The 13,403-nt window shown below is 43.6% G+C and overlaps 1 protein-coding gene across 20 annotated transcripts in view; it reads left to right on the top strand.

Moving 5' to 3' along the window:
* The window catches only part of ppp1r12a (protein phosphatase 1, regulatory subunit 12A), a 196,279-nt gene that overhangs the window by 146,541 nt on the left and 36,335 nt on the right, over window positions 1-13,403 (top strand). For all 20 annotated transcript variants that reach the window (XM_078219507.1, XM_078219500.1, XM_078219518.1 and 17 more), the window contains 2 exons: window positions 5,460-5,550; window positions 7,521-7,712. In XM_078219507.1, coding sequence (XP_078075633.1) covers window positions 5,460-5,550; window positions 7,521-7,712 — 283 coding nt within the window. The remainder of the gene's footprint in view (window positions 1-5,459; window positions 5,551-7,520; window positions 7,713-13,403) is intronic.

Raw genomic sequence — 13,403 nt, 5'->3', positions numbered from 1 at the left:
TGTGCCATATTGTACTGAAGAAGGTCCTGTGGCACAATAGGTACTGTCACTACCTCTGAGCCAGAAGCTCCGGGTTCCAGTCTTACTCTCGGACTTGATGGCCAAGGATGGTGCGTTCCTAACGCAGCCAATAAATCGAGTATGAACCTGCCAAATCCTTCCAACATGTCAGTGGCAGGTGGGAAGAGCAGGCGAGGCTCCTGGTCAGCCATGTTTGGTGTGGAGTGGCCATAAGCTCTGGCGACAGGCTAGCGACATGTTCCTGGAAAAATCTCAATATGGGAACAGGTAAAGTTCTGCCTTGTGCACCACTAGCTGTGGGAAGAGAAACAACAGCAGCAATGCTGTACTGAATCAACATGAACAAAGCAACATGTTTAGACCGTTCTCCCCTTGGTGCATGCTCCACCATTCAGTATGATCATAGCTGATCTAAATCAAATCTACTTTTCCATACTTTGTTCATGCCTCATAATTCTCTTCACATCCCAAATCTGTCGGTCTTTGTCTGGGATGTACTCCACAATTCAGCTGTCTGAGGTAAAGAATTCTAAAGTCCCTAGAGTGAAGAGATTTCTCCTCCTATCAATTCCAAATTGCTCATTTCTTAGAGATTGTGACCCTGTGTTTCAAACGAGCTATCTGGGGCAACATCCTCCAACATCAATGTTCCCTCTAATTTCCCTGACCAATTACAACCCACTTGTTAAGAGAATCTCAGGATTGTTACAGCACAGGAAGCTGCCATTCGACCCATGTTTGCACGAGCTGTCTTAATGAACAGTTCACATAGTGCCATTCTCCCAACTTCTCTCCATATCCTTCCGCATTCATCCTTTAGTTCACTGTCTAATTTCCTTTTGAATGCTTCAATTGAACAGGCTGCACCAGGATTCGGGCAGTGCATTCCAATTGTAACCACTCGCAGCATGAAAAGATTTTTCCTCATGTCATTTTGCTTCTACCAATTACCTTAAATTTGTGCCCCCTCCTTCTCGATCCTTTGACAAGTGAGAGCAGTTTCTACCTATTTATTCCGCTCATTTTGAATACCTCGATCAAATCTCCTCTTGGTCTTCTTTGATCCAAGGAAACCAGTCCTAAACACTCCAATCTGTTCTCCAAACAGATGTTTCTCGTGCCTAGAACCATTGTCATGAATCTTTTCGGCACTCTCTCCAGTCCTTCTCATCATTGCTAAAGTGCGGCACCTAGAACTGGTTGCAGTACTCCAGCTGAGGCAGGACTATTGTCCTAGGCAAGGTCAACGTAACCATGTTGCTGTGCCCTTATTGATAAAGCCTTGAATACTGTATTCTTTATTAACTGCGCGCACACACCCCTGTCCTGTCACCTTCAATGAATTATGCAGCCAGGTTCCTCTGCTCCTGCATCCCCTTTGGAATTGTACCTTGTATTTTATCTTGTGTCTCTGTTATTGCTATCAAAATGAATCCTTTCATGTTTCTTCAGATTGAGCTTCAACTGCTAGCTGTCAATCGATTCCACAAATTTGCCTAGTATTTTTGAAGGTCAACACCATTCTTCATGTTGTTCACAATTTTTCTGAGTTTATATCACCTGCAAACTTAGAAATTCTACCTTGTACACCAAGTTTAGGTCATTTAATATGGATCAGGAAAAGCTGGAGTCCAAACACTGACCCAAGGGGAACTCCACTACGATCTTCCCTCCAGCCCAAAAAATATCCATTAACCACTTCTCTCACGTTTCCTGCCACTCAGCCAATTCTGTACCCATGTTGCTACTGTCCCTTTTATTCCATGAGCTATAACTTTGCTCACGAGTCTGTTGTGTGGCACTGTATCAAATGTTTTTGGAAGTCCAGGTATATACCACATTAACTACATTATGTCCATCAACAACTCTTTTGGTTACAACTTCAGAAAAAAATGCCAAGTTAACTGAACTCACTTTTCCTTTAAGAAATCCACGTTGGCTTTCTTTATTAATAGACACGAGCAACTGAGAGTTAACTTTGTCCCAAATCATTTTCTCTGGAAGTTGCCCCACCACCAAATTGAAATTGCTGGTCTTCAGTTGCTGGTCTTGTTGCACCCTTGTTCAGACAAGGCTGTAGAGGTGTTCGCTATTCTCCAGTTCTCTGGCAGCACTCATGAGTCGAAGGAAGACTGAAAAATTGTGGCCAGTATTTTGGTGATTTCCACCTGAGCTTCCCTCCATATCCTTGGATGCATCTGATCTAGTCCTGGTGTCTTATCAATTTCAAGTATGGGCAGTCTTTTCGATGCCATCACCTTTATCAGAAAACAGGGGTTTCCATATCCTCCGTTACAGAGGCACTTGTAGGTCAGGCCAGCAATTGTGTCATGCTCCCTCCCCTAAAAGATAAAAGTGCACCTTTTTGGCTATCTTGGGATAAAACAGGAGCTTTTCATGAATTCAATTTCACAGGCTGGCAATGTCTGCATCAATTGCCCATTCCTAAATGCTCTTGGTAAGTGGTGGTGAACCGTTGCCTTGTCCCATTAGTTCATGGAGATTCTGGCATTTTGCCCATGAGGCTGAAGGAATAGTGAGTTTAGATGGTGCGTGTGACTTGTGATGTTCAGGGCAAGTGGTTGACTCTCCCTTGTTAAAGGTGACCATTGCCTGGCATTTGCATGGTACAAATATGAATTGACATCTATCAACCTAAGCTTGAATGTTGTCTCGGTTTTGCTGTTTGGGAACTTGAATTGTTTAATTACTTGAGAAATGCAGATAGAGTCTGAGCTTGTGATGGAAACAAGGCAGATAAAGTTGTTGAAAATTTTTGGTTCTGGACACTACGCTGAGGAACTCCTGCAGCAATGTTTTGGAGCTGAGATGATTGGCCTCCCACAACCACAGCGACCTTCCTTTGTGCTAGGTCTAATTCCAGCCGTTAGAGGGTGATCCCCACTTAGTTCAGTTTTATGATGACTTCTTGGTGCCTGAGTCTGTGTAGTGCTTCCCTTATACCAAGAGCAGTCATGCTCTCTTCACCTCTGGAATGCAGATCCTTTAACCACATTTGGACCAAGGTTGTAGTGAGGTCTGCAGCTGAGTGGCCTTGGCCAAACCCAAACTGATTGGAGCTCTCAACTTGTGCTGCTAGTGGAGTACCGTAGTCACTATGTTGCTGTTTGCTCAGTTTAAATTGCTGGGTTCATAACTGGCTAAAAATGCAGCACATTTTGTTCTCTGTCGACATTGTGTTCAATTCTAAAAACAACTGTTGAATCAACTGAAAAATTAGGATTTAACTTAATTTAGCAATCACACGACTTTCGCAGCAATTAGACAAATTTTATCATATGATTTGAGTTTTGTTTATAGGACTTTACATTTATAGAATTAAGCATTGTATTCATAACAGATAAGTTTATTAGCTTTTTATTATTCAATTGTGGCAAACTGCAGAATTGATTAGTTGTTTGTGTTTGATTACTTCAGCTGTTCTATACAGGCGGAAAGTTGTGATGTGCCAAACTTTGTTCTGCCAAACTCTAAATTTAATGGAGTTTGGGTGCAGTGTTCTGACATTCGCAGCCAAATTTTGTATCCCTATTACCATCTGTTTTAATGCATGCCAAATAGTACAAGCTTTTCTCGTGTGTTTTTGAATAGTTCCCTTCAGGATCCTGTCTAATTATGTCCTGCACTGTCTGTTAGCACATGGATGTTTAGAGTATGATTGTGTGCATGGCAGTGGTGTCTGTAATACAAATGACTTGAGTAAAAGCTTGTTCCAGAATGAATAATATGGCCTTGCGTTTAAGAGATTAAATATAGATTTTTGTGCCTTGCACTGAAATTTTTAATTCAGTTTGCATGCAGAATAGAAATATCCATTATCTGAATGTGTTCAGATTGATGTACAGGTAGAATGCCTCAAATCTGACGACATGAAAAGCATGCTCTGAGTAGCTTAGCAAACGTTGACTCCACCCAACCCAGCCTGCACTGATCTGCTGACCTGACCCACATCAGAGCATCTTCTTGTCGCTGGCCCAAGTCAGTTCAAAGGAAGTTATTGAAAGTACTTTACAATCTTACATGAACAAAAATAATAGTTTTCAGTTACAACTGCGAAGTATTTTTGTCATCTTTTCAGTTTGATCTTTTTGTTTTGACCGGAATGGGAGGAGTGTGAATATTATATCACCCCACTGCTCTGCAGGTTGTACTATCAATTTAAAAGTTCAATTTAGTCAAAGAAATAGCCAGTTGTTTACCTTTTTCACAGGTACCCAGTATAAAAGAGACTAGCCAGGCATCTTTCAGTAAACTCAATGATTGTTTATTGCAAAACAAAATTTCTTAGCAAGTTGCGAAACTAGTTAACACCCAAGAGTGGACAACCAGACAGGGGGTCTCGATTTTCTGGGCTTTCAAGGATGGACATTATAAAATGAAGGGTAAAGTTTGCATGGTCTTGATGTTGTTGACCGAGTTCCCTCGAGAAGATGATCCTCGTGGGCACCTGGAAGTTGTTGCTGTGTCAACTTTGAGGTCCAAATGCAGACAAGTTACACTTAGATGAGGCAGCAGCTTGAGAACCCCACACAATCTCAGGAAAGACGGAGAGAGTAAAGAACCCTTCTGTTATCCATTTATTTCCCAACAAGACTGACTTCACTAAGCCTTTGCCTTTCAGTTTTTTCCCCCCCACTGATTAAAGTAATTGCAGTACAAAATAAACATAATTTCCTCGAGTGGCATTCAGGTCAGATGATTACTCGGAAGAAGGCAGGCTTGTTCCCAGGTCAAGATGACCGTATGATATTGAAAAAAAAACTGCAGGTCAGCATCCAAATGTTCAGATCATGCAATTTCTTTCCATATTTAGAAAGTTATGTAGTTTTGAAAGTTATGATTTCCCGACTTTTTCTCATTTTAAATGGTGTGCTGATGTGGGGAAATGAGTGAGACATGAAAATGTTATTACATCCAATACCTTACCAGTGGCCATTAACCTAAAGTGCTTTGCAATCATATCACCTGGTATGCCTGTGTCTCCAATTCACTGAATTAGGTTCTAATTTTTTTCCCGAAAACCAGCAAGCTCCAAAATTCGGCATATAATCAGTCCCAAGGTTGCCGGTTTTGAAGTACTCTGCCTGTAATTAATTTGCTTTGAAAAAATGAGAGATCAGTGCTCAAGTTCTTCATTTTGGAATTGGTATACTTGCACAATAGTTTAAGCAGGGATGCGTATGTTCTTCCATTTTAAAAACTGTTCGGAGTGATGGGAGCAATTAGGTTGGAGACAGTTTCTGTTGTAATTTGTGGGTCAGTACAAATGGGCTGTGGATCTATTTGAACTCATATTTAAAAACAAAGACATGAGAAGCCCTTTGCACTCAGGTTGAGCAAATTACACTTCTCTTTAAATAAATGCGAATTACAAGTCATTTATCACTTCCTGACTCAAATAACATTTACTGTTAAAGGTCGTATTTAACTCCTGTCCGAGATGAAGAATCTGAGTCACAAAGAAAGGCCAGGTCGAGGCAAGCAAGGCAGTCGCGAAGATCAACACAGGCAAGTTTTGTCTTTCCCTCCTTGGTTTAAAAGTTTTTCTTTTCTTCATTCACCTGGCCAGTCTAATCTTGAATTTTGTTGTTGCTTTCACATCAACTGTCAACCGTGGATCTGAAATCCAAAGCCTCTTCACTCTGCAAAGCAGTTTCCTTTTCCCTCTGTCCTGAATCTGACATTTAATCTTTGAGTCCAGTTTACTTGTTCTTGACCCCACAATGATCAGAAAAATCTGCTTCTGTTTATCCAATTGTATCACCCAGTGTTGTTCTCATGTTGAAGACGATCCCGCCCACCCTGTCCTTTTTGGAATCTTCAGTCCGTGTTGCCTCTTACCAACCTGGCAGCACGTGATGCACATCGTCTGTGTTGTACACGCTCTAAATGCTCAATATTTTTTGTTAATTTTCTTTCATGGATTGTGGGCATCGCTGGCTAGGTCAGCATTTATTGCCCATCTCTAATTGCCCTTGAGAAGGTGGTGGTGAGCCTCAAGAGGCCCTACTCTCTCCCTAGTTACTCTTTTGCTCTTTATGTATTTGTAGAAACTCTTTCGATTCTCCTTTGTCTTATCTGCCAAAGCAATCTCATGTCCCCTTTTTGCCCTCCTGATTTCTCTCTTAACTCTACTCTGACATCCTCTATACTCTTCAAGGGATCTACTTGATCCCAGCTGCCTATGCATGTCATGTACCACCTCCTTCTTGACCAGGGCCTCAATATCCCGAGTCATCCAGGGTTCCATATTTCTACCAGCCTTGCCCTTCACACTAAGAGGAATGTGCTTACCCTGAACCCTGGTCAACACACTTTTGAAAGCCTCCCACTTACCAGGTGTCCCTTTGCCTGCCAACAGACTCCCCCAATCAACTTCTGAAAGTTCCTGCCGTCAAAATACCGTCAAAATTGGTCTTACCCCAATTTAGATTTTTAACTTTTGGGCCAGACCTATCATTCTCCATAACTATTTTAAAACTGATGGAATTATGGTCACTGGTCCCAAAGTGATCCCTCACTAACACTTCTGTCACCTGCCCTTCCTTATTTCCCAAAATGAGGTCAAGTTTTGCCCCCTCTCTAGTCAGGCCATCCACACACTGAATGAGAAATTCCTTCTGAATACACTCAACCCCTAATACTATGGCTGTCCCAGTCAATGTTGGGAAAGTTAAAGTCCCCTACTATTACCACCCTATTTTTCTTGGAGCTATCTGTAATCTTGAAGAAAGAAGAACAAAGAACAGTATTTGCTCCTCAATTTCCCGCTGATTATTTGAGGGCCATGATGTGGAGTTGCCGGTGTTGGACTGGGGTAGGCACAACAAGTAGTCTCAGAACACCAAGTTAAAGTCCAACAGGTTTATTTGGTAGCACTTATAAAGCACTTGTCCCAAATAAACCTGTTGGACTTGAACCTGGTGTTGTGAGATACTTACTACTTGAGAACCGATAATACAATCCTATCCAAGTGACCTCTCCCTTCTTATTTCTCAGGTGTTTATGCTGTTCCCCTTTAACAGTGACCTTTGAATCTGCCTCCACCGTCTTTTCAGGCAGCTTGCTTAAAACACATTTCTTCTTTTCTTCCCCTTCAGTTTTTTGCCAATTATTTGAAATCTGTACTGTCTGATTATAACCCACGTGATGGTAGAGAATGTCCCTCTCCATCTAATCTATCAAGCCCCTTGTAATTTTGAATGCTTCTGTTAAATCCCCTTAACTTTCTCAGTTCCAAGATAAAAGTGCCCGTTTCTGTGCATAACTGCTATCTCTTCTTCCTCAAACTGTTCTGGTAAATTCACACTACATCCCCCTCAGGCCTTGACTTCCTTCCGAAGGTGGGGCACTAAGAAATGGACACAACTCTTCAGCTGAGGGCTAACCAGTATTTTATGAAGGTAATGTTCCTCTCTAATGGGTATAAGGAAGGCACAGTGAGCCCTGACTGAACATTGAACAAAACTGTCTTGCAGGGTGTAACTCTGACGGACCTACAAGAAGCTGAGAAAACAATCGGGAGGAGTCGTTTAGACCGTCGAACTCGAGAACAGGAAGAAAAAGAAAAGGAGGAAAAGGAAAAGCAAGACCGAGAAAAGCAAGAGGACAAAAATCAACCCGAAACTCAAGATGACGAGAGACAAAGGTTTAGTAGAAACACTGAAGAGGTATTTGATTTTCATGAAAATAATTTACATTATTATTCATAAATATGTGCCAGAACACTATTTTGAGAATATAGTGATTTGATTTTCATTAAGCATGGTAAATGTGTTTTCAAGCTAAATTCTGTTGACTGGTTTTGGGGAAACTCATCATGGCATTGTTGATTGGTGATCCTATAGGTTTCCTCCAGCTTTTTATCACGTACATATGAACATACAAAGTAGGAGCAGGAGGAGGCCACTCGGGCCCTCAAACCTGCTTCACCATTCAATGAGATCATGGCTGATCTGATTGTAACCTCCACTCCACAATCCTGCTGACCCCCCCCCCCCAATAATCTTTCTCCCCTTGGTTATCAAGAATCTGTTCAAAGATTCTGCTTTCATTCCCTTTTGAGGAAGAGTTCCAAAAGCTTTTGACTTTGTCTACCATATTTAAAACCGTGACCATTTGTTCCAAATTCTCCCACGGTCACCATCTTGCATTGCACCAAGTCATAGCACCATCCAATCTATTTGTTAATGCCGAAAAATAGTGTGCTTCCAAGTTGGTGCTATATTCCACCATGAAACGCATCAGCCACCTCCTGCCTATGCATTGCTGGGACAATACTTGTAAGAGTTTTGCTAAACTACTTTCTGCAGTCAGCACAGCTTCATTAATGGTGCGATACACTTCAAATGGTATTTGTTGCCTCAGGAGAAATGCCAAAAGCAGGACTGCAAATTGCCTCCAGCAGAGTTAGTTGTGAGTTAGTAGTTTCTTTTTTTTTAATTTATAATTTACTTTTCTCTGTGTACCTTGGAAGAAAGGGTGAAATATGAGTGTTAAGCCAGTGTGGTGCTCGCAGTGCAGTATGTGGGAGGTCCTGGAGGCACCTGGCCTCCCGGACATCCACATCTGTGAGGGGTGTGTCGAGCTGCGGTTCCTGAGGGCCCGTGTTAGGGAGCTGGAACTGCAGCTTGACGATCTTAGGCAGGTGAGGGAGAATGAGGAGGTGATAGACAAGAGCTATCATCAGGTGGTCACACCAGGGCCACGGGAGGAGGCCAAGTGGGTGACAGCCAGGAAGGGTAAAACACGGGTGATTGAGAGCACCCCGGTGGAAGTGCCCCTACATAACAAGTACTCCTGTCTGAGTACTGTTGGGGGGGACAGCCCATCTGGGGGAAGCAGCAGTGGCCGTGTCTCCGGGGTGGAGTCTGGCCCTGTAACTCAGAGGGCTAAGGAAAGGAGGAGGAAGGCGGTATTAATCGGGGACTCGACAGTCAGGGGGACGGACAGGCGATTTTGCGGAGGCAGGCGGGAGTCTCGCATGGTGGTCTGCCTCCCTGGGGCTGGGATCCAGGATGTCGCTGGGCGAGTCCCAGAAATCCTGAGGTGGGAGGGAGAGGAGCCGGAGGTAGCGGTACATATTGGTACCGCTGATGTGGGTAAGAAGGGGGAAGGGAACATGAAAAAAGAGTATAGGGAATTAGGGAGACAGCTGAGAAGGAGGAAAGCAAAGGTAGTAATCTCGGGATTGCTGTCTGTGCCACGGGAAGGTGAGGAAAGGAATGGAGTGAGGTGGAGGATGAATGTGTGGTTGAGGGAATGGTGCAGGGGGCAGGGATTCAGGTTTCTGGACCATTGGGACCTCTTTAGGGGCAGGTGTGACCTGTATACTAAAAACGGGTGGCACTTGAATCCCAGGGGGACCAATATCCTGGCAGGAAGGTTGGCTAAGGCTACTGGGGAGAGTTTAAACTAGATAGGTTGGGGGGAGGGGATCAAAGCAACGTGACTGAGAGTGAGGAAGGTAGCTCACAAACAGAGAAGGGTTATAGGCAGTGCAAGAGGGCAGGTGGACTGGGAACAGAGAAGGGGAGAGGTCAGACCATAGGATTGAGAGGTGTCTACTCTAATGCCAGGAGTATAGTGAATAAACAACTAGCTAAAGGAGGAGAGGGCTTGGGAGATGTTAGTAGCGCTTCAACAAACCGGGTCCAGATAAAGGCTGGCATAAAGACACTTTGCCTGAATGCACGAAGCATTCGAAACAAAGTAAATGAGTTGATGGCACAAATCCATACAAATGAATATGATCTAGTGTCCATCACAGAAACGTGGTTGCAGGGTGACCGGGACTGGGAACTGCATATACAGGGTTATCAGGCATTTAGGAAGGATAGACAGGTAGAAAAAGGAGGTGGGGTAGCTTTGTTAATAAAGGATAATATCAGGACGGTAGTGAGAGACGACATAGGCTCTAAGGAGCAAAACGTGGAATCGTTGTGGGTGGAGATAAGGAATAGTAGGGGGAGAAAGACACTGGTAGGCGTGGTCTATAGGCCCCCAAATAATAACTTAAGAGGTGGGGAGGGCTATAAACAAGCAAATAATGGATGCGTGCAAAAGTGGAACGGCAATAATCATGGGGGATTTTAACCTACATATTGATTGGTCGACTCAAATTGGACGTGGAGGGCTTGAGGAAGAGTTCTTGGAATGCTGTCGGGATTGTTTCATTGAACAGTATGTTACAGAACCTACGAGAGAGCGAGCTATCTTGGATCTGGTTCTGTGCAATGAGACAGGTAGGATTAAGGATCTTCTTGTGAAGGATCCTCTTGGGATGAGTGATCATAATATGGTGGAATTTCTGATACAGATGGAGGGTGAGAAAGTAGGGTCCCAAACCAGTGTCCTCTGCTTGAACAGAGGGGAGTATGATAGGATGAGGGTGGAATTGGCTAATGTAGACTGGGCGAGCAGACTGGTAGGTAGGACAGCTGAGGAACAGTGGAGGATTTTTAAGGAGATTTTTTTAAGTACTCAGCAAAAATATATTCCGGTGATAAAGAAGGACTGTAAGAAAGAGGATAACCGGACGTGGATAACGAAGGAAATAAAGGAGAGTATTAAAATAAAATCAGATGCGTACAGAGTGGCCAAAAATAGTGGAGAATTAGTGGATTGGGAAAGCTTTAAAGAAAAACAAAGAACGACTAAGAAAGCGATTAAGAAAGGAAAGATAGATTATGAAACTAAACTAGCTCAAAATATAAAAAATGATAGTAAAAGTTTTTACAAGTATATAAAAAGGAATAGAGTGGCTAGAGTGAATGTTGGACCCTTGGAAGATGAGAGGGGGGATTTAATAGTGGAAAACGAGGAAATGGCTGAGACTTTAAATAAGTTCTATGTGTCGGTCTTCACGGTGGAAGACACAAATAGTTTGCCGAATATTAGAGATCGAGAGTTGGTGGGAGGGGAGGTCCTTAATACAATTACTGTTACTAAGGAGGTGGTGCTTGGTAGACTAATAGGACTGAAGGTAGACAAGTCCCCGGGCCCGGATGGAATGCATCCCAGGGTACTGAAAGAAATGGCTGAGGTAATAGCAGATGCGTTAGTAGTAATTTATCAAAATTCGCTGGACTCTGGGGTAGTGCCGGCTGACTGGAAAACAGCTACTGTTACGCCGCTGTTTAAAAAAGGAAGTAGACAAAAGGTGGGTAACTACAGGCCGGTTAGCTTAACGTCCGTAGTTGGGAAGATGCTCGAGTCCATTATTAAAGAGGAAATAACAGAGCACCTGAATAAGAATGGTTCGATCAAGCAGACGCAGCATGGATTCATGAAGGGAAAGTAGTGTTTGACGAGTCTACTGGACTTTTATGAAGATGTCACTAGTGCGGTTGACAGAGGGGAACCGGTGGATGTGGTGTTTTTAGATTTCCAGAAGGCGTTCGATAAGGTGCCTCACAAAAGGTTGCTGCAGAAGATTGGGGTACACGGAGTTAGGGGTAAGGTGTTGGCGTGGATTGGGGATTGGCTATCTAACAGGAAGCAGAGAGTTGGGATAAATGGGTGCTTTTCTGGTTGGCAGTTGGTGACCAGTGGCGTGCCGCAGGGATCGGTGCTGGGGCCTCAATTGTTTACCATTTACATAGATGATCTGGAGGAGGGGACTGAATGTAGGGTATTCAAGTTTGCTGATGACACGAAGGTGAGTGGGAAAGTGAATTGCGTGGAGGACGCGGAAAGTCTGCAGAGAGATTTGGATAGGCTGAGCGAGTGGGCGAGGATCTGGCAGATGGAATATAACGTTAGCAAATGTGAGGTTATCCACTTTGGAAGAAATAATAGTAAATTGGAGTATTATTTAAATGGAGAAAAATTACATCGTGCGACTGTGCAGAGGGACCTGGGGGTCCTTGTGCACGAATCGCAAAAACTCAGTCTGCAGGTGCAGCAGGTGATCAAGAAGGCGAATGGAATGTTGGCCTTTATCGCGAGGGGGATAGAATATAAAAGCAGGGAGGTCTTGCTGCAACTGTACAAGGCACTGGTGAGGCCGCAACTGGAGTACTGTGTGCAGTTTTGGTCCCCTTATTTGCGAAAGGATATATTGGCCTTGGAGGGAGTGCAGAGAAGGTTCACCAGGTTGATACCGGAGATGAGGGGTGTAGCTTATGAGGAGAGATTAAACAGATTGGGTCTGTACTCATTGGAGTTTAGAAGGATGAGGGGGTGATCTTATAGAGACATATAAGATAATGAAGGGGCTGGATAGGGTAGAGGTGGAGAGATTCTTTCCACTTAGAAGGGAAACCAGAACTAGAGGGCACAGCCTCAAAATAAGGGGGGGGGGGCGGTTCAGAACAGAGTTGAGGGGGAACTTCTTCTCTCAGAGGGTAGTGAATCTCTGGAATTCTCTGCCCATTGAAGTGGTGGAGGCTTCCTCGTTGAATATGTTTAAATCACGGGTAGATAGTTTTCTGATCGATAAGGGAATTAGGGGATATGGGGAGCAGGCGGGTAAGTGGAACTGATTCGCTTCAGATCAGCCATGATCTTGTTGAATGGCAGGGCAGGCTCGAAGGGCCAGATGGCCTACTCCTGCTCCTATTTCTTATGTTCTTATGAGGGCTGATAGTAGTAAAATCTGACTGTCCATTATGGTACAGCATGCTTGCTCACAGCTTGGATGGTGGAGAATTATCTGGAAGTAAGCTCGTTGAAGGAAAATGTTCCCCTGGAGGCCTGAAAAACCACTCGAGGACATGCTGAAGGTCTCACTGAAGGGTGCCAACATAGTCCCTGAGACATGAGAGAATCTCGCATAGCATCTTTCGATATGGCACAGTCTCATTAGCGAAGGCAACACCCCCTATGATGAAACAGAGTTGCACTGCGAACAGGGAAAGTGGACTTCACAAGTCAAGAATTGCAAGCATCTCTTCGGCACCCACAATACTTGTGTCAAACATGCAACTTCTTTTTGTGGTCACATGGGACTGATTGGTCATCTTTGAACACATTATACTGAAGCTGAATTCATCGAATTCTCATTGATGTCATGACGACCTTTGACTGCAAAGGACAAATCCATTCCAGAAAGCCTAGCACTGGAGCCAAGTGTTTATTTAGAGATGCACGTTATAAACATGCATCTCCAAATCTGTCAACTGAAGTTTCAATCTGTTCCTTTTAATAGCAACACGTGAATCCCCAGTTAATATCCCCAGTTAATGTCCCCCATTGTCTACAATCAAAAGCAATTAACATCCATTTGACAATTGGGACAAGCCTTCAATTGGTCGAAAGTTCATTCTTCTCATTTTTTTTTATAGTCCCTGTTTTCTCACTTAGTCAAATTCTATCCAGCAACTCTGGGCATTAGCAGCGATTAAAACCCGGCCAAGAAC

This window comes from Mustelus asterias, chromosome 9, assembly GCF_964213995.1.
Source record: "Mustelus asterias chromosome 9, sMusAst1.hap1.1, whole genome shotgun sequence".
NCBI lineage: Eukaryota > Metazoa > Chordata > Chondrichthyes > Carcharhiniformes > Triakidae > Mustelus > Mustelus asterias.
This window is presented reverse-complemented; position numbering and strand designations above follow the sequence as displayed.